Source organism: Egretta garzetta, unplaced genomic scaffold (genome assembly GCF_000687185.1).
Source record: "Egretta garzetta isolate BGI_Z169 unplaced genomic scaffold, ASM68718v1 scaffold458, whole genome shotgun sequence".
In the NCBI taxonomy this organism is placed as follows: domain Eukaryota; kingdom Metazoa; phylum Chordata; class Aves; order Pelecaniformes; family Ardeidae; genus Egretta; species Egretta garzetta.
The window spans coordinates 200998-222951 of NW_009260599.1; the positions used below are offsets into that span (position 1 = coordinate 200998).

At 43.8% G+C, this 21954-nt stretch overlaps 1 protein-coding gene across 1 annotated transcript in view; it reads right to left on the bottom strand.

The window, feature by feature from the left end:
- The window catches only part of EGFR (epidermal growth factor receptor), a 47893-nt gene that overhangs the window by 12906 nt on the left and 13033 nt on the right, over window positions 1-21954 (bottom strand). Inside the window, 14 exon segments of the mRNA XM_035900318.1 lie at window positions 2602-2700; window positions 3900-4022; window positions 5713-5854; window positions 7141-7176; window positions 12721-12878; window positions 14765-14864; window positions 16292-16319; window positions 16322-16378; window positions 17410-17609; window positions 18344-18434; window positions 19615-19688; window positions 19787-19913; window positions 20475-20591; window positions 21487-21628. Coding sequence (XP_035756211.1) covers window positions 2602-2700; window positions 3900-4022; window positions 5713-5854; window positions 7141-7176; window positions 12721-12878; window positions 14765-14864; window positions 16292-16319; window positions 16322-16378; window positions 17410-17609; window positions 18344-18434; window positions 19615-19688; window positions 19787-19913; window positions 20475-20591; window positions 21487-21628 — 1494 coding nt within the window.

The following is a 21954-nucleotide window of genomic DNA, read 5'->3' on the forward strand; positions in this document are numbered from 1 at the left end:
GCCTGCGCAGGGCTGACCTGGGGGCTGAGAACTGGGATGCTGAAAGAGAGGGGTGGGCGTACGGGCCACACAGCTTTCGGAGAGCGTCCAAGCATTGCTGCTGCCTACTACATTTGATACTGCAAAGTAAAATAGGCCACCACCTCCTCGCAGGGAGCAGAAGGGAGCTATTGTGCGGTCGTGGGTCCCTCTAAGTAGCCCAAGACGTTAAAGTGGGCCTTTGTTTCAACTGTTTATCTTGGAAATCTCTGCGGTACGCTCTGACCTGCTCCAAGTATGCTTGGTATTCAACAACAATCTTCTGAATTAGCCCTACCTTAATAAAGCCAGCAAGAGCTCGCCTGGATTATGGGAGCTAAAGCTGCTGTGCTTGTTCTATACCTAGCGTGTTTCTGTAAGACAAATAATCTTTAATTGGACATTATTATCTCTGAGGTTTCAGTGACCTTGAAAAGTTGGTTATGTAGCAAAAATCTGTTTCAGAAGGAGCTTTTTGAGTCATCCCTCTGACTTCTTTTTAAAATTTTCCTCTGAAGTATAGAACAAATTCCACCAATCAAATCATTTGAATAATGAACAGGACTGAGAAAAGCAAGAGCTTTTTGTTAAGCATCCTAATTCAATGGAAAAGAAAAGATAATGTGGGGATATGATACAGAAACTGCTCTGAAAAAAGAATACCACCAAGAGCACACAGTCCCTGCATCTACTGCTCTGCATGTGAATATCTTGATCCTCTGAAGGCAGGATGCAGTACTGTAGGCTTATTCATTAACCCTTCCTTCAGTATACAGGAACTTAATGCAGTTCAGTTCAAAGCATCCTTTGCGAAGACTGTGTTATGCTTCTTATCACTGTGAAGAGGGAAACAAGGGCAGGCAGCTGAACAGCATCTTTGCCAGCTCCTCAATGTGGGAATGCTGGCGAAGGGAGGGACCGCAGCCCGCCTGCAGGCAGGCGAGGGGCAGGGACCAGGGCTACAGGGGCTGGGGACCTGGGGAAGGGCTGAGACTGGCCTAGAGTCTAACTAAACTAAAATCAGGATGGATATTGCTTCGGTATATATTCAGAGATGGACCACCTATTCTTCTGAATTGCTGCAATACACGTATCAAATATGGTACATAACACATGACCTGTTGAAGTAATGTATTGGAATAACACTGTTTATTCAGGGTGATTGGAAAAATCCCATGTGCTTTATTATCACCAGTAGCACAAGTAGGTTTGTTCACAGCCATTCATCCTGGCACTTTTCACTATGAGACTTGGCCTTTTGTTAAGATCTTCGCCAGCTTTGGGATGAGCCTTCCTACCTTTGCTGTCCAAAGCTGGAATTTTTTTTTAAAATAAATTTCCTGCTAAAATGGTTCAGTTCCTACCAAAATCAAAAAAAAAAAAAATCACAGTTTTCCCCATGGCTGAAGGACCATCACTTCCACACAAACCAGCTGCCCCAGGCTGTGGACCTGCACTTCTTCTCAGGTCTCTTTGGGATGTACCAGGGACAGGCACCCTGTCTTTGCAAAGAAGCACTTGAGAGATGAGCCCCTGCCAAATCCAGGCTTCCAACCCATGCTTTCTAGAGGCATGCTCATATGAGTATAGCTAGGAGAAGCTTAAAGAATTCATCTGTACCAAATACACTGTGGTGCCTGGGGAGTCCCTGGGCTGACCAGACCTCCAGAGTGACCCAGCAGGCTCCAGCTCAGGGCTTGAAGGGCTGTGGGACACACACACACACACGTGCGCGCAACATGCAACACGTTTCTTATAACTGAGGACTGAACCACAGCACAGGAAAGCTGTACTGAACATATACTGAACATCTGAGTCCTCCTCTCCACACTCAGCATTTTCCTTTTCTCGTATATAAGTATATATCCTTGGTGCTTTATGTTGTATGGCTTCAGATCTAGCAACCGAGTTCAGATTTCTAGCTATTCCAAGTTCAGGGAACTTTGGATTTAGGACTCTGGCTCACCCGTTGTAAACTCACACATTTACAAACTCCTGAAGCAATGTCACATAGCCTTTTCCCCTGTTTTCTGAAGTGATGAGCTGTATCCAAGCAAGAGAATAAAATTCCCTTGCCTCTTCCAGGAAGTGAGATAATTTCTTGCTGTTCATGGCAGAGAAGTCAGACAGCTGGGATATTTTTTCTTTTGGATTTATAGTTAACTTAATCCTGTGTAATCAAGCAAGTAGCTTATGACAATCTGCAATGTCAGGATTCAAAAGTCATTAGAAATGGTGTTACTGGCTTTAGTTCTACTGCCATAACAGCAATGAATGCCACAGTTTAAGGCCTGAAACATCAGAATAAAGAAAACAGAATTAGCTGTAAATATATGGTCCTGACCTCTTCTTAGATGCTACCCCACGAGTATAACATCAGTATTTGGGCTGCGAGCAAGGGGTTCATAGGAGACACAAAAGCACTTTACAGACTAGGCTGCGGAGCCCAGTACTTCTAAATGGAGAATGCAGTTTGGGGTGCAAAATATTTCTTTCTGCCCAGAATCCTGAAATCCCTTTAGTTGTTACAGAGGAAAATCCACATACCACTGAGGACCTGACAAAACAAACATGAAAACTTACATCAAGTATTTCCTTGTTGGCTTTTGGTGATGTAGCCTCTCTCAATTCTTTAATAGCGACAGGAATTTTAACCTTCTCCCCTTCTGGGATCCAAAGTCCCTACCAAAAAGAAGTACAAAGAGTTACTCTGTCTCGTATCTAACAGGTTAATTCTCACAATTACATATATATTTTACATCTTCTGAGTAGACTTAAATATTCTGAGCAATGGGAAGACATGGCAGACAACAAAAATATGCAAAAAATGTGTCTTGTGGGTGTTAACAAAATCCTGTTAGTGGTGTGAGTGTTATTTCTCTTTCAGTCACCTCTACCGTATTTTTTTTAAAAACCGTGTTCATTACTATCCTGGTATAAATAGCCCAAGAGATGCATAAAGAGCAACTTTTGCAGATGGAAATCTGATTAATTAGCACATCACAGCAACTGCAAGTGCAAAACCTTGCCACTTCCAATTTATAAATCATGGGAGGAAAAGAATTGGCATTTTCTCATGAAAACAAGGTGGCATCTATACTGTAGAAATAATCCAGTCCTAAACACATGCAGTAGCACGTAGGTTTATGTCTGACTGGTTCAGTGCTCTACATCTATAGTGTCAGGAGGACATTTACGTGGCAGGTGAATGGTGTGGCACTGCGAGGACACTCTGCTGAAGTCCCCAGCAATGCAGGTGCACATCTTCAGAGGTCAATGGAATTTATGCCCCTGAAGTTCCTAGCCGTAGTTGGAAGCCTGCTTCAGAACACAGAGCTTTATAAAGAGATATATGAATCTACAGTTTGTATTTCCATACTACTGGCAAAGCCTGAAACACATATCCAGAATAAAAGGAGGAGCACAGAAAAGTCAAACTTGGTGAAGAAGAGGATAAACAAACACCAAGACAAAAAATATCTTGTGGGCCTACACAACTGAAGGTGTGTAGACACTTCTGTATGTCTGAGTCAGTTCTAATGAAAGAGCAATTGACAATTATAAAAACAAGACCCCAGATCACACAGAAAAATGGCTTAGCATTGAGCAGACCAAAGTGCATTTCTTTTTTTCCTGATATTCACAACAGGGTCTATTTAGCCATGGTAGTTTTTAAGTCAAGATCTTTAAAAAAAAACCTGATTCATAACTCAGCTAATTATGATTGAGTCATGTCCCTACCTTTCAATGTATACATGCTATAAAAATTAGTTTAAAAAAAAAACTACACAATGATCGCAGCTCCCAGTTCATGCTTTGTTTGGGTGGCTTCTGCATGAGGGAGCAAGATGAAAAGGGGAAGAGAAACATGGTGATCTTACCTTATAAACAGTGCCAAAAGCTCCAGAGCCTAAAACTTTGACCTTTTTAAATTCTGTTTCCTTTAAAATTCTCAGATGAGCCTGATTTGGTGCCTCCCCGCTGGGTGTCAGTGGTTCGACAAGCTGGTGCAGAGAGAAGATGTTAGGAGGATATACAGTCTAGGAGGATGGCAAGCAGCATGCTTTGGGGAAGCAAATAAATCCTTCCTTTAAAATAATGAACATTTTATTCCAAGGTAAGTTTATGGGAGGACAACTCCACTCTGACTTGCAGTAATAAATATCTAGAGTTGCTCCAAATTTCAGAGGTAAAATCAGAGTGGTGACTGCCATTTTGAAGGAGAATGAAGGAATACTACTGTTCAAATGAAGGCTTTGACTTCAAAGCTTCAAAACACATGGAATGAAGAATAATGTAATTACCACAGATCCTAAAGAAGATTTTTTTTTTTTTACCTTACAAATAATTTATAAAGATGTGTTAAATAATGGGCAAGAATCCACCTGCAACCTTTCAGGTCTGCTCTTGTTTAACTGGATGAAATTCCCATGGTACAGTGGTTCCCCCACACTGCAGGGCTTACAAGCAGCAATTAAACCTCTGAGAGTGACTCTTCTCAATCAAAAAGGAGATGTTGAATTGACTATTGAGGTTTTCAAAATTATTGATCTAAGCCTTATTGCAAATAGCAGTAATGCCCTCCAAACAGACATACTTAACACCTGTTTGATGCATAAGTCAGCTTTTTCCTTAGTGCTCTTTCTTTTTCCTTTCCTTTGAATAAAACCATATTTAGCTAAATACAATCTGATTCTAGCAGGCTAGCAACCTTTCTGTTGTGATGAAATATCCTCATTTTGAGGAGTCCAGAGGGTACAATATGAGCTGAGCACAAACTGAACTCTACTATCACAACTGTAGAATATGGTGGTATGTAAAATATTGTTAGATAGTGCATTAAAAAGAAGGACAGCTTTTTTTTTTAAGGATCCTAGCAGCTGACTCTGCAAAGCCAGTGAGCACAAAAGGAAGCTGCAACTGGGCTTTTAGCAGAATGCTAAATACCGTTTGCTAATTATTTACTAGGATTGGACTAGAAAGAGAAGGGGGCTAATCATAAAAGAGCAGCTTTAATGCAGGATAATGAATTTTGCTATTTTATATGTGAGGTACTGAGAGGGTGATGCTGTAACACACACAAAACCATGCGGAAAACAAAAAGCAGTGTAGAAACCTTTTTCATGCCCAACAAGGTGAACCATTCACTTTGATGGCTTTGTGGTTTTTTTGTGCTAAAAAGAAACTAAAGACAAGACACAAACACTTCCTCAATTCCTTCCCCTCCCCTCCTTTCTCTCTCATTTTTTTCCACAGGATCAGACATACGCCTGATCAAGGGGGTAAAATTTTCAAAAGCGCCCAAGCTGCCACAGCAGCCTCAAGGCTTGTCTGGAGGAAGAACAATTTGAGGCTGAGGTGCTATGGATCAGCAAACACATCGCACCTCACCCTGAAGGCATAGTTTTTTCTGAACAGGCCATCTCAATGATTTTCATTGCGATTTAGACATCTAAATCCCTTAAATCTTTTGAAAATTATATCCAGAGGGATCAGACTTCAGATTAAGTGAGAAGGTGTTACATGCACACTGCTTCTCTTCCAACTAGCGTGGCAGACGCCGTGTTTGCCAACCCAAGGCCTTGTTGAGTTACAAGGCAGATGCATGGTGCTTTAATTCACTGGCATGATGAAGCCGGCACCCATTGCCCCAGATAGAGCAGCTGGTGTTGCAGCCGTGCCAGCAGTGCTCACCTCCCTCTCCTGCAGCAGCCGGCGCAGGGTCCGCTTTCTGACAATGTGGCGCCTCCGCAAGTAAAGGCCAATGCCCAAGCCAACCACCACCAGGCACAGGAGACCTCCAACGACGCCAGCTGCAATAGATGGTATTTTGGAGCTGCAAGACGGAAGGGGATGCAGAAAGAGAAAAAAAAATGCTTAGGTGTAAGATTTTTAAAAAACCCTACAGAGGTTGCATGAAGCCTTAGGATTTGGTCGAACATACACCCTGGACACCCACTTAAGCCTACTTGACATTTCAGATATCTCGGGCATCTGTATTTTTAAGTTCCTCATCCTGTAACCTACTCAAAGTCTTCACTCTTCTCTCAAACTTGCAATTGGAGCTGATCCTCATAGCTTAAGCAAGGGGATTTCTCCTCCCTCCAACAAACCCACCAAGGACATGAGCATCAAATCTGTGACGTACATATATGCCAGCCATGGGCAGCCCGCATGTAATCGGATACACGAAGCACGTGGAGAGAAGACAATATCCAAGAAGGCAAATGCAGTTGTGATACCAGCAATGAAGCTGACATCTCACCATTATTAGGGGGCCATGCTGTAAGGGTGACAATGAACTTCAGATCATTGTCCCTCCTCCCCAAGTGCAAATGTCTGAGGCCAAGTAACGTGTGAACCATTCACATTGTACATACAGATTGCTGCCTCTTTATTAGAACCTGGGTTGTTTCAAATTGAAGTTGAAAAGAAAAACCTGTTTTGCAAGGTTGTTTTTTGATCTGTACTTAAAGACCCATCACAGCCCTTTCTGTAATTGCCCCAGGGATTACTATTAAATAGAGTCACTTTTTAACAGTACTGCTAGGCTGAATTTGTCTTGCCATAGCATGACTTTGTGGCCAGAAACTAAACCCCTCTCTCTTAGTCAGAGAAGCCTGTTTGCTTGTTGCATGACCTTGAGCAAGTCACGAGGCCAAACAGTGCAACGTAATGTCTAGTGTGAAGAATGAACGTCCATCTCTGCACAGAGGGATTGGAGATGTACAGATCACAGGGCTGGAAAAGACCTCCTGGGTCTCTGAGGTGAATCCCCTGTAATGCAGGTAACCACATCAATCCTAAACATAGCTCTCTCTGCCACTAGCCCTTAAAAATTTGTTTTTCCAGCTTCTCCTTTTGTTCTCCAGTAACAGATCCCAGGTCTCACCTTGCCAAACAAGCTAAGCAGAACAAGGTTTTGGAGTCTTGTGCCAGTAGGAATATTTCTCAGTTCTTGAAAACATTTTTATAGGTCAGAGTCTGCTCTAATCTGTCACTTCCCTGTACAGAGCTAAAGACTTAACATTAGTCCCAGCCTTGCAGTGTCTAGTGTGGAAATGTAAACACATATGCATTCTTTCCAGCTCTGTCGTTAATTGTAGCAGATGAAATACTCACCCGTTTGGACAGCCTTCAAGACCTGGCCCTTTGCACCTGTAAAAACAAATGAACGTTAGAAACATATTAGCTCTGGCATACATACTTCTATAATTCCAACTAAGAAGAGTGCTACTGATTGAAAAGTTTGTGTTTCAGAGCAGCCCAAGTATTAGCATAGGAATTTATAATAGTCATACACTCTATTAAATATCAGTCAATGGCCTTGCTCCAAAATCTTTTATCTAGAGGCATAGTTATGCTGCACAGTCAGTTTAAAGAACATTTTAAAACAACTTTCTATCGTGTGGTAGAATGGGGGGGAGGACACAGATACACAAAATTCAAATGGGCCTGAATTCCCTGGCTCTGCGTGGACATCTGCGTTAGCGCAGAAGCTCAGGGCTGACTGTGGAGGAGGACAGATGCAACCTCTCCCCTGCAGGAGAGCAGAAAGCCACATGGAAACGTGTCACTGCAGCCCCTTCTGCATAATCCTTATTTCCTGATAAGTAACAGATTCCAATTTCCAGACTTCTACTGCAATGGAAAACTTGGGTAGCAGATACATGCTCCCATCAGAAAACAGGATTTGACAGCACTCCCCTAGGCTATAGTCTGTTAGGATGAGTCCATGACATTTTTCTTTCAGAATCTATGCTCTTATGTTACTGGTAATGTAAACAGGTACGACAGTTATGCAGAGATACAGAAACTCTACTAGCAAGTCATTCACCCTCCATTTGAGTTTAAAATGCCTGAAATTAATTTTGGCAGCCCAGTGCAAAAAGCAACACAGATGAAAACACAGTGACTGCATTCACTTGATGGTCTAACGGGCGTGAGAGGCACCGTGCATTCCCTAAGTGCTCCTGGCCTACAAGATGTATGCTCTTCATGGGAATTGTGGTCTTTGTGGTGTCTACCGAGGAAGGAGAACATTACAGAGAGGTTTACATCACCTCTGAAAAACAGAGCACAGCAAGGAGAAAAGTCCAGTTTGTGGTATCCGCTCCCTGCGCTGACTTAAAGAAAATGGATCATCCCAAAACAACTCCAGAGGAGGTCAAATAGGGGGTAAGGAGTGAGCCTGTGCCGGGAAAACTGCTCTGAATTCCCTCTTGCTGAGAGGGAGAACCAGAAAAATTTCAAAATGGCAGGTGGAGCTGCTGATCTTATAACTTGATCTAGGTCTGGGGGAGGAAGAGGTGAAGCAACTACTCATTTTATTGGGGTTTTGTTTGTTTGCTTGTTTTCATTACTCTGATCTTCCCTCGTGTATTTGCCTTGTTTCTGGGCCAACACAGTACTCCAAGATCCAGCATCTGGAAGGTCTTGCGAGTTCACTGGGCTCCCATGCAAGAATGTGCATCCCGGTGTTCTGGACACACTGGAAGTGCTGTGCATACCGGTTCCCGGATCCTGGGCGCCCAGCTTTGTTAGCGTTCCCTGCCTGCCTACGGCTTGGTTTGTTTGCTCAGTTGTGTAAGTACGCACAGAGAGGCTGCACGTGCAGAGCAGAGCCACCAGCTTGCTTCCGGTCGCAAGAGATGGACCTCACTTTGCACCGGGTTTCTCTCTTCAGGCGCTCAACAGAAAACAGATCTATGACCCATCCTATCACACTCTACCACCCAGATCTGAATTTCCATATGCCAACGCAACAAAGTATGTACAGCTTCTCCCCATAAAGATGTGAAATTAAAAGACCTCACGTTATTTCAGAATGTGACTGTGGTCCCTCAGATTATGTCTTCCTAAAAATACCGATTTGCCTTTCTACTTTATGATGGCAAATCCTCAATGCGCTTCCTAAGAGCAAAAAAAATTGGCCGAGGGGACAGTATCTACAGTCTGAGGAATGATTGACCAGTTATTTTCCTATACCAGAAAGTAGAAGCAGGACAAGTGTACATTTTCATCTGTCCCCTTTTTTTTTCAAAACTATTTGCCACACAAATCCATCAATATCAAGTCTAGTGGAATAAAGTAAAAAGGTGTTTGGGAAGAAAATGACAGATCAGCTTGTGCTTTTCAAATCCCGTGTGATTTTCTGATTCATTTCACAAGTCAAAGGAGAAACAAAGCCTATGACAAATATCCATCCAGCACTAAATATAACCATCTTTCTGAATGCGGAATTTTATGATGACACCCAACATAAGTAACCCGGGTTTTATGGAATCTAAACAATCACTTTTTCCATTCCTGAATCGTTTTTCTTCTGCTTACAGAAACCAAAATGAGAAATGTGACCTTGTGTTATGAACTGCCTTGAGATCTTACAGGTATATCAGATGGAATCTAGCAGCAGCTGTAGTCTCTGAAATATTTCTCTGCTTATTGGAAAATTAGTGCTGTCTACAGTCCCTGAAAACTATTGCATCCTGAACTCAGCATTTCATCTGTCTACATAAATATTACTCGTCCCAGTACAGACACAGCTATTTATTTCCCAAATCCATCAAGGCTTTAACAGCTTTTTCCTCGATCCATAGCTCCTAATTTGATGTAATACAGCCAGGTTGCTATGATTTATGGCCTTTCAGAGGGAACTCACACTATAACACCTTAAGTTACTTCACGGTCATAAAAGAAATGGAAAACTGTTGGGCTTTTTAAAGCCTTACAAGAACTTTTCTCTGCCCTTTCTTTCTCATTAACCTTCAGTGTGACAAAGGCATCACATTTGTGTTGTGCAGCTGCAACCTTTCCTTTTGGACCCCCTGGCCGCTTTCTTCCTGTCCCAAAATCCCGTCGCGTCTAACATGAAGACTGGCAAGACACGCGATGTTGGCAGCGACTGCGGAGGCAGGATGCATTAGCCAGTGCTGTGGCTTCTCTCCTTCGTGCTCTTCCACCTCACTGTGGCTGAATTTAATCCCCAGGCTCTGGGAGGGTGGCAAGGGAAAACCAAATCCTTCAATGACGAGCAGATTAATCAAGCTGGTGTCTTTCATTAGCTGCTGGAGGTATAAACAGGGTAATTCCAGGGCTTTCGGGATGTCACTGTCTTTATTGGAGTGTATTTTTTCAGCTGTACTAGAGGCAAAAGGAAGCAAGTGCACAAAATCCCCAAGCAGTTACAGGGAAAATGGGAGAGAAGGGGCCTTTTGGGCTGAGCAGGAGAAAGCTATCTCCCTTCTGTTTTCTAATGAAGGCTGAATAAACGACTCAGCAAAGAAAGTTCGACTAGATGGGATTCTTCACAGCAATACGAAGAAAGCAATGCACTACCAGTAAGCATACCTAAAGTAAAAAAACCCCAAAATTGGTAACAAAGGTCAGCTGGGAAGAGAAGCCCTCTTTACTTTCAGCTTCTTCAAACAAGAAAAATAGAGCCAGATCCTGGAAACCCTTACTTACATGACTACTGATGTCTGTGCACTTAATCATGCTGATAAGATTTTGTGGGCTCTAGCCGTGAAATTGAACAGGGACAGAAATAAAGTTGTTGTTTCTTGTCATGCAGAAATCGCTGAGACTGTGGTTTCTAAGGATGCAAAAACCTTGCGAGACAGATGTTTTCCACCCACTGCTGAACAGATCCCATTCCCGCAGCCCAACGAGGGAAAGGCGTGAAGAGAAGTAAGTGGCATTACTGATTGATTGCCTTCACAGGGAAAATGCTGTGCCCAGACTGCGCATTCCCAGATTATGCCTCTGACACTGGCTCCCTACTCATCAATGCCATTGGCCTCAGATGGCCCAGCGGAAAAGCAAAAATAGTAACACTACCTTCTCTTAGCTCTCTTGAGCCCTTCAGGGGTACAGCCTCTCTCTATGTCTTCTGCTGCATTTGGGCAGCAACTCGAACAGGGCCATTGAGCACACCACAATATAACAATGGCAAACTTAGCCCAGTTCTTTCACTTAAGAGATGAAATCAATACGACTTTTTATGTTCTGTCTTCATTACACAGGGCAAAATACACTGAGCCATACATTGGGTACCCCTAATTTTCAAAAAACTCTCCTTACCCTACCCCCATCACATGCCAGACTCCTGTGGTACACCCATCCACTGCTAAGGCCAGGCAGGAATGGACTTTTCTGATGAACTCTGCTCTGGGGACTTGCTCATGCACAAAGAGCCACTACGTGTCTCACAGCTACATCCATGTCTGGCAGATTATGTTCTCCAAGTTTGCATTCGAGTCTTAGTGTTTGATCTCGCTACCGAGGCCCTGCAGCTGAAAGCCTTGTTCAGATGTGGTTACCCATTACACTGCTCCCAATAATCAACTGCATTTTCATGTGGCCAGTTAGAAGAAGGATATTGGATCCCTGTGGCCAGTTTGTATCAGTAGGGACTATTGAGGTCATTAATAAAGAGCAAAGTTATTAAGATCCCTTTTCAGCTGAGATCATTTGTTCTCAGGCGTGTGATGGGAAGCCCTGATGAACCTTGCCTGCAAGGGTAACGAAACAGAGGGGGCATCGCTGTAAATCACAGCAAACCATGTGGCTGTTGCGGCTACCATCTGAAAACCAGAGAGCTGGATTCACTGTGAGCACTAGGAAGGGCCGTTACTTGCTGGTTTAACCCTTCATCTCCCTTTCTCCATGAAGGTGGGGGTCTGGGCACTCTGCTCTTTAATGACCTGGCAGCTGAATTCGCTAAATATACAATGGGATGATGGCTGGTCTGAATATAGTTGGAGGCCGGTGTTATAACTTCTCTCTTGCAACACATATTACAGGCATATTACAAACGGATTTTGGATCAGACAGACCTGCAGGGTACAGGGCAGGGGCCCACGAAGGAAAAGATACTAAATGTGGGTTGTTTTTTTGCTCTGAAAGCATCACAGTCCAACAACTGAGTCTCAAAACGTAAAACGTCTTACTGCACACCCTGTGTCCTTTGCAGGTCGGAAACCAGGAGAGGAGGCAGCTGCAGCCTTGTTACTTATTGTCATGTAGGTTAAACACAGTTGAATTCATAGGTCGTTATAGGTGGTGGTTTACATGTGGCCCCAAATGAGGACAAAACCGGTTCATACAGATTGGGTTTACTGTGATACTCATCAATAAAGCCACACTCAGGAGGCAGGCAAGGCTTGAAACTCAGACCAAGCGCTAGCATATGGAAAGCAGGAAAGAAAGAAAATCACTGTGGTACCTCACTGGGATTTTCCTCCTAAAAGATTAAAGGTGCTGAAAAAAAAAATGGGCCCAGGGAGACCAGCATCCACCAGATGTCACTGATGTTCCTCCCAAAAATCAGAGGACCCACCACCAAGCCAGGTGGGAATAAACCAGAAATAAAACCATCACTGGTGGGCGAGTTCTGTAAAATTCCAGGAAGTTTCCTATTTAAATCAACAAACAAACCTGTTTCAAACACCCTGAAACATTTTTCCTCTTTTTTTTTTTTTTTTTGTGTAAAGAAGTGGTGCCACTGAACTTTCCCTATTTACAAAGTCCACCGTGCTCTGCTTACATTACCAGTACACCCCGACCTCTCTTGCTTCCTGCTATTTATTTCTTCTTCTTGGTGGTTTGAAATGAGACTGTTAGGAAGGGAAAGATCTTGAGACGAGCTGTTCCCCTATTTCCCTCCTGCTCTGTTTCCATTCAGCCCAAGGTTTTACTCACCCCCGGGTACAGTTTGGATGGCAGAGCTGGCAAACAGCATTCCCGTCAGCATATTTCCAGACAAGGGTGTCGTTCTCGCCCAGAACCCCAGCCGGGCAGGATTTCACACAGTGCGGGCCGTCTATAAAATGGGCACACTTCATGCAGTTGTCAGGGCCCTGAAAAGAGAACCAGCTTGTTTATAATGCCCTTACATCAGCCTAATCAGGAGGAAATTCAGAAGATAAATCTAAATGCCTTCCTCTGCTGGAAGTTTTCAGCATCATCTGGTTTTATTACCTTGCTACCTGATGTTCTTAAAGGATTTTCTCTTGTAGGATGGACTGTACAAAAGGCATCACCTGATATTTAAAGCTAATATTTTATTGAGTTTCAGTGTTGCTGCTTTTTTCCCCCTGCCTTCTGCCTGTTTGGAAAGTTTACATTTTTCATTTAAAATGGGGAATAATTTAATGACACCTTGAGAAGTGGTAAGCAAAAAAGCAGAGGGCCTGGCTGCTGCCTGGTACAATCTACCATCACCCAATTTAAAACAATGGAGCTGGACCTGCTGACACCTCCCTGAAGGACTGGCCTCAAATCATTATTTACTGGCTTCTCAGCACAGGTTCTTTCCTCTGTTAGGGAGAAGCAGGAGATCAGGAGGCAACACAAGGAGTACATGTGGTTTTTTACTTTGAAAAGCACTTAGTTTGTATTTAAAGGCATTGCCTTTGGCCATTTTTGGCAGAGCTGTTTTTATTCAGACTATAACAGCACCAGGAATAAAAAATATTTTAAAGCAGGGAAACCAGCAATTCTGGGTCAAATTCTAATATGGAGAAACACCAGACCAGATCCACAGTGCTGGTTTCAGTGGGACTACAGTTGGACATGCTATAGGAAGATCATTTTAATTACTGTAATGTCTAAGGGCCACTCTAATGGACTGATTACTAGATGCTGGGCAAATATGGAACAAGGGGGTGCTCACCGCCTGAAGGAGATTATAATGTTAATAATATCCCTTAGGCCATGGTGGTCTAAGCTAGAAGGGAAGATGGAAATGCTTCACATTACTGAGCAGTGACTCTGCAGACTGATGATGGGCAAGGGTTGAAACTCAGTGGCTGCACGGGATGGCAAGAGGTGTTGGAAGAGTTAAGGAACGCAGAGGAGGGTCTGTGATGGAAGCTGGAGATTTGATTTCAATTACTCCCCCCCCGCCCAAAAAAAAAAAAAAAAGAAAATTAGAGTTTTATGATTAAGATATGAGTTTGAGCAGTTTAAAAGGAAATAATTTTGCACTGCTGCCAAACTGGACATTTCCTAATGCAGAAGAGTATTCTTAAAAGAAGAACAAAATTGAGGGAGACTCTGGGTGACTAGCAAGACATTGACTTTTGTAGAAGGCGCTTCTGCATGAACTTGGAATATTTAAAGAAGTTTGAAAATCCAATCATTTTGTTTTGATCGCCTTTCTTTGAACAAAACTTACACATGCAATTACTTTAATACAGGTATTTACTGTAACCTAGTTAGAGGAGGGAACATGGTTTTAAGTAAAATCTGCTTCCTGAATATTTTCCAGTAAATATCTGTCTTGATCACAATTTTATCATGGCCTTTTAAAAAGGCAAAAAGCTACTCTTTTAATCCACCATTTTTAACAGTTCTTTCCCTCTGAATAAGGAAATCTAACTTGTTCACGCCAACTTGGCTGTTCGTAACTACATGTTCCTGAAATGTTCACCAAATTACTATATCATTACATATGTGAGTAAGCCTTACTTTTTTTTTCCTGCGCGAAGACACAAAAAAGAAAGGCCCTGCAACACCTGTGACTGCGGATTACATGTATGATGGGTGACATGAAAGAGAAATAACACCATGAGGTTCCCTCTCCTGTTGCTGCTCCCCTGACCCGAGATCGTGCCCTCTAGCCCCTCCACCTCCACTTCATCTGGGAGAAGGGTAAATGAGATCTCAGGATTATCTCTACTCGGGAAATAGGTATTAATACATGGTCTGAGGTGCAGGTTTGCTAAGCTGAATTTGCTCTTACAGGTCCAGTGCAGGTTGCGTTGTACATGGTAGAGTTTTGCACCAGGCATTCAGGGTGGCAGGGGAGGCACTTGGAGTCCCTTTCAAACTCTCTTGGCTCCCTGGAAAACAACAAAAAGAAGAGAAATAATTAAAAACTAGGCTCATTAGCAAGTGATAAATTGTAGTCAACTCTCCTTTTCCTGACTTTTCCAGTTTAAATAGATTGGGATGATGGTATGGAGACAGGAGGAGGTACAGGGGGACCCTCCTGGTTACACCAATAGCACTTGCTCAGCACAACCAGGGAAAGGGAAGAGTAAGGAAAATTTGGCTGACAGTGAAACACATGGCACTCCAGATTGCACACTACAAATTAGTTTACTTTCCCTTTTAAGCTAATGACACAGAATATTCGCAATGATTTCCAAAGGCTTTTAAATGGTAGTGATGCAAAGAGATCAGCAAAAACTGTTCAAGTGGTTCCAAGGCCCCAAATAATAATTAGGAAAGTTAAACAGCAATGCACTGATAATTAAACTCATGCCCTCCCTACAAGACACAATGAATCATTAAAATATGAAAGTTGGGAACAGATGGTTTCAATAGCAATAAAGCTGTTCCACTTCAAGTAATGGTGTTATTAATTAAACTAAATCTACTCATCATTTGACACAAAAAATGCCCAGATCTGCCCTTCAGGTCATAATAGCTGCTGGAGGGAATTCACTTACAAAAAAGGCAGCTGCTGAACTGCAAGTTGCTAGACAAATACAAACACCAGGGGCATCACCACCCTGTCAAGTACTTGCGTAACACTCATGATTTTTAGAAGACAAACTTTGAAATTAAAAAATCTGTGTAATTTCAGTGCTAGCTATGCCTTTCATGCCTGTATCACCTGTTGAGCTGACTGAAAAAAACAGCCGAGCCGCCTTCCTGATGCACAGGCAGCAATACATTTTCCTCAGCCTGAGCAAAGCCAAAGCAATAATTTTGCCTGAAATTGCTGCTCCCAGTACTTTTCGGATGAAAGCTCATTCTCCCTTGACTGCAACTTTGCAAATTGCAAGGGCGAGCCGCTCATTTGAGCAAATATAAGAGTCCCTTTGCAGTACGGAAGCCTACTGAGCAGTGAAGCCTTGGCTCCTGGGGTGACTGAGCTCCCAAGTGGCTGCAGCTGGCTCCGGCTCTTGCCCGATATGCTTGATGTGACGGGCATAGCTTGGATTTTCACAGGGGCCTTTGAGCTCCTTTATGTCTTAGGGGAAGGAAGCATAAGGCTTAGCCTCCTTGGGCCTCTGGACAGTCCTCATGGGCTTGAGGGGATGTTTTCACGGCAGTCACTGTGGCAGGACCAAACTCCTAAGCAATGATGAACGGGGAAGGAGAGCTATCTCAGCTCCAGGCTTTTCCCTCTTTTTAGGTCCTGTGCTCACACAACAGCTGTGCAAAGCCAGGGAAATCCTTTCTTCCTAGCTACAACATACTCTAAAACCCCAAACCCCCAAATCCTCGCCAAACCTCAAGCACCCCCCAGTCACCTTACCCTTGCAGGATATTGCACTGTTTCACAGTCCGGGGCCCCAGCAGCCCACGTCTGAGCACAGGGGGTCACACACATGCCTGGCAGCAGCTGCGAGAGAAGGAGAAAAGAAAAAAGGCCATGGATGTCAAGGCAGGAGAGAGGGCAAACACAGCACTGCAAGTGACTCCATCCTAACCAGCCTGTTTCTCCAGCCTGCTTCAATGTGGATGGTCCTGGCAGTGTGGAAGAGGAATAAGCTTGCTTCTCTTAATTCCCAAAGCCTGAAATTAAGAGTGACCTCTGGTCTTTCAAAATAAAAACAAGCTCTTCAGTGGCAGCTTAACAGCTGTGTAATAAAGCTAAACTGGTACCAGGCTGAGAGAATTGGGATTGTTCAGCCTGGAGAAGAGAAGGCTCTGGGGAGACCTTATTGCGGCCTTTCAATACTTAAAGGGGCTTATAATGACTTTTTAGCAATGTCTGTAGTGACAGGACAAGGGGCAATGGTTTTAACCTGAAAGAGGGCAGGTTTAGATTGGACATAAAGAAGAAATTTTGTACTATGAGGGTGGTGAGGCACTGGAACAGGTTGCCCAGAGAAGCTGTGGATGGTCCACCCCTGGGCATGGTCAAGGTCAGGTTGGATGGGGCTTTGAGCAACCTGGTCTAGTGAAAGATGTCCCTGCCCATGGCAGGGGGGTTGGAATAGATGATCTTTGAAGGTCTCTTCCAACCCAAACCATTCTGTGATTCTATGATCAATTTCCAAAATACAACAAATTCATATTCTGAAAAGAGAAATAATTAGATTTTGGCCTAGGGACCTCTGCAGTCAACAGCATAGTCGAACAACAGCTTCGACCTTGTCAAAGAAGTTTGGAGTTAGCTTCTGTGTCCTTCAACCTACATTGCTTCACTATGCCCATAGTGGTGAAGCAGCTCCTTCCCATCTGGTGGACACCATGAAGTCCACATCCTTGGTGGGAAAAAATCCCACTTTTCCCTCACCACCTTCATTAAAGCAATATCACTGATGAATTTTGCAGCCAGGTGAACAGAGAGAAAAAAAGCCTTGCTTGAATAACTCTGGCGTTTTAGTATGAGCTTCTTAAGGGGGCAGGAAGGCAGCATTGACTTACCACACTCATTTTTATTTCTGTTCTGTATAATCTTTGTTTTCTGGCTCTGAGTTGCAAACAGGCTGCGCCAGTCCATGGTGTCAGCATAGCAGAGGTTCTTGTTCTTCATAATGGCAACATCTCCGTCACTTATTTCCTTGAGGGATCGCAGCCCCAATGACTGTATTTTCAAGCTAACAACGGCAAGGGAATACTGGCCACTAAAATGGAGATGAACAGAAAGAAAAAAACAAAGAAGAAAAAGAATTAGTAATCAGGGTTTAACTCAGCGCATTTTTCTTTTGGTTTTCAAACATGTGCTGCTGTCACCCCAATTTTGTTCAAGAAAGACATTGCTCAGCCCTCTAAGCTTAACGCCTGGTACATGACATATCTATTGTAAAACAAGCGCAATACTCATATCTGGTTTTGCATGGGAATTTTAAGCTAAAACTGGGAGGACATGTGCGATCTCTCAGGTAAATGATGTGCAACAGTGTTTGTAGTGATGTTGGTGATGGTCCACCAAGCCATCCTTCCTCTCGGGGTAAGCCCAGGTGGGCACTGGATGCCCTGCTGGTGTCTGCACTGCTAGGCAGCCATGGTCTCCATCCCCGACTGCCCAGCTACCTCAAATCCCAAAGTGGTCCTGTGATCCTGTATTGTAACTTGCCCTGGACTGCAGAGAGCGCTCTCTGTCCCACTTGTGCTTCCCGGCTGGTGGGGGAGAGCCTGGTCCTAGAGCAGACTCAGGGCAGCCCTCCACATGCAGCACTGAGCTGGGGGTCTCATCCCCCCAGGGCACATTATCTACTGTCACAAAGATGGTGCTCAACTCCTCGCAGGCCTTTTCCCATTTTGCATCAGTCTGGGGACACCAACGTCTCACCGCTTGGTACCTGGTGTGCTCAGACAAACACAGCTCTAAAGAGTTTCTTTCACATGATTTACTTACTGTTGCTTGGTTCTGCCTCGTATAATCTCCAGATTTTCGAAAGCATAGAGATCAGTAGCATTATCGGGCCAGGCCTGAATCAACAAAAATCCTGAAATGAAGAAAAGAAGATTAAATAATAATAATAATAATAATAATAATAATAATAATAATAAAAACTGTGGTCAGTATTAGCAGCAGAACCTCCTCCTCGAGCTCCTTCTGAGCTGGGAGAAGGCGTTAGTGCTTTCCCTATGCTTATCAGAGAATCTCAGATTGTAACATGACATTTTAGGGAGCAGGGAGATATTTTTAAACCTTGTTTTATAAACAGTTTACTTCTTAGCCCACCATGAGGGCTTAGGAGTGCAAGAGATGACTGTGTCAGTGAGCCGCACATCCTGCCACACTGAGCTGCCAGGGATGACGGCTCTTGCTAGCAGATACCCTGGCTGAGAGGCTGCGGGAGAAAGGCATCACTCTGTCCCATTTGCAAGCTGCCCTCAGGGAACAGAAAAGCAGAAAGGGAGCAGAACAGACAGCCGCTCGGAGTGGATTTGCTAAGGGAAGCAGATTTCCCTGCTCAGACGAGGCGCTCGGGAGGAGAGGGAGAATTTGGGAAATCACAGGCTGCCATATGAAGCTGTCAGGTTAGTCATTGCTACCCTGAAGGGAACCAGACAGGTAAAAAACAGAAAGAAAAGGGGAACTGGAGTCACGTCTGTGGACCCAGCTCTGATGTTACGCTCATTTTATAATGGGCTGAACACAATTACTTTTAATTGATACTTGGTGCAAGACTTGGCTCCGCTGGCCACTTTGTGCTTGTGGAGACACATTCACCCCAAGGAAGAGCTCTTCAGGCTGGAGAGGGTGTCTCTGCGAGGATGATGCAAGCCACTGAGCACACTTCCCTAAGGAGCTGCTGAAAGGTTTTCCACAAATAGAAACACGCTTGGCTTTTTTTAGCCGGAGTGGCACGCCTCTGCATCACTACATACTTCTTGGGTGGCTGGGGATCTCCTCTGCTTTTACGCTTCACTAGGGCAGACAGTTCAGCATAAGGGATGGTCTGGCCAAACGACACACCTTGGATGGGAGGCCAGTGCGGGTTATGTGGGCATAACACTGGCAAGGCGCTGCGGACCACCTTAGTGAAGAGTGACCCCTGGTAGCTCAGAGACAGAAACCGATTGCTTGCACTTCATGTGCTTAAAAAATTCCCCTCCTCTCCCTTTGTGTTTTTGTCAGAACGTATCAGAGACTATCTCAGCTTAAAACCCATCACTGACCTGATATTTCTTTGACTGTTTTGAAGACATCCAACTTCTTGGGGTCCAAGGGTAGGGTCTTTGTGAAGGCATCACTGAAAAACACAGAATGAGGCATTGGGAAAAGAATGGCTCAGCCTGAATTTCTCCTTAGCCCTTCTCCTCCAGTGCTAACAACCAGCAGGCAACTCACCCTAGAAATGCAACTGGTAGAATGCTGACATCCCCATTGATCTTCGTACAGTTTTTGAAGGAGTCGATGTTCGTGGCGTTTATGGAGAGGATCCCTTTAAGTTCACCTATTCCAATGCCGTTGCACACTGTTAAAGAGAGAGATACAGAAGTCAGAGAGGAGAAGAGTGAAGCCCAATCACGTGGAAGGGAATAAACATGAAGATGCCATTAGTCCAGAAGGCACTCCCATATAGTCAAACCTAACACTGTAAGATGAGTTTCATAGATCTTTTGCGTAATTTGCTTTTCAGAAAGCACCACAGGACAAACATCTCCTGCTTGTCCTGCTGTGCAGCTCAGGTCCGAGCATCTCTGCACACAGGCTCTGACACATGCCCTCGTCTCTCTTTGTCCCATTTTCATTTTATTCCCCTTGATGAGATCCTGAGAAGGACAAATGAAGGAGAAGGCTGATGTGCAAGATACACATGCATACAATGCACAGTTTATCTACTGTACTTGTGGTGTATCCCAGCTGGAGAGCATGCTCCCCAGCCATGTCTTCTGGTCACTTGTCAGATCTCCAAATTATCACTGGATATTTATTATTGAGTTTGCACTTAATTAAGGTCAGAACTCCATGTATTTTTTCTAATAAGTCACCTATCATCTCAAAGCCTCACTGGTTTATTCCATGCTTTTTATACCTTTGCTGCATAGCCCATCACACTTTTTACACTTTCGAACACCATTTTCTTCCACTTCGTAAGTATCAGTATTGCACGAGCGAACGCAGGAGCCATGGTCTGTCACCACGTAGTTGTCTGGAAAAGCAAGAATACAAAGGTTACTAAGTATGAGAGGGATGCATTTGGGGCTGCACAAGCACTTCAGTACTGGGAAGAAAAAGGTGGTTTGAACTTTTGGCATACTTAGCAAAGTACAGGCGGTAGTTATTAATTCTCACAAACATCCTTTGAAGGTAGACAGACATCCAATGCTATCACCATTATAACAGAGAGGGGAATGGTCACAGAAGAGTAAAACAACATTGCAAAGGCCAGGCTGTGCAGCAGTGCCATAATCAGGATCAATACACAGCACCTCTGATCCCTCACCTTCACTCACTCTTCCAAGCTAAGGGCCAGGCAGGGCAATGGTCAACCTCAGAAAGGGATATCAGTTCTGTAAGCTAATCCCTCTCTTACATGTAAGTCTCGATGGGTTAAAAAACCACGGACATGGAATAGCATGAAAGAAAAAGCAAGCATCTGTTGAGGAAGCAATGATCACAGGCCTTGAGAGGGAGTGTTTGAACCAATTAGTTTCTATCAGTCCTAATTAAGAAACAGTTAAGAGTTGATAATGCTTTGGTAATCCACAGGATTGATCCCATATGACTTGTTTGGCCATTGTTTTGATGACTCCCATATGATTTTTTTTCTCCATCAACACAAAAAATCTTCAGAAGTCAAAATGTAGTGGTTAAATACTGATTTTTAAATCAGGAAAGGTGATGAATGCAGCCAGTTTGAAGCAGCTGTCTTGTTTACCAGCTATTCTCTCATTTTTGGCACCTGTTCCTGGTTCCTACAGAAGCTGAGGAGAACAAGAAAGTGCTCTTGCACTTGGCCGTAATGCAGAGGTATGATGCACATCCCTTCCCACCTCCCTCCAACCCCCCACCTCCTCTGTGGCTGTGACCCAAAATGAACTTACGTGGACATTCCCTCACACAAGTGGCTCCAAAGCTGTATTTTCCATCGGGGTTGACATCCATCTGATAGGTGGTGGGGTTATACAGGACCAATGGGGGACACGTGTCCTTGCATGTAGCATCATCCCGAAACTTGCGGCATGCCTGTCATTGAACAACAGCACCCATTAAACTACCTTTTCCTTAAAAAGTGTCAGTGGTTTTACATTAGCTCTTTAGTAACACTCTGATGGGCGCATCTGTTCCCTGCTTAGCTCTAATGGAAACCCCAAGCACCTACAGGGATGGTCCCTTGTGCTTTGAAGGTGAAAAGTTGCTTCAGGTTAGGCAATCGAGTTTAATATTTGAAAAAAAGAGAGAACATGAGGTATTCTTGTTCTGAACAAGAAACCTTGGCACTCTGGTGGAGAGCTGCTGGGATTCACGTGGGAACAGGAGCAAATCTGCATGCCTTAGACAGAAGAATTTTC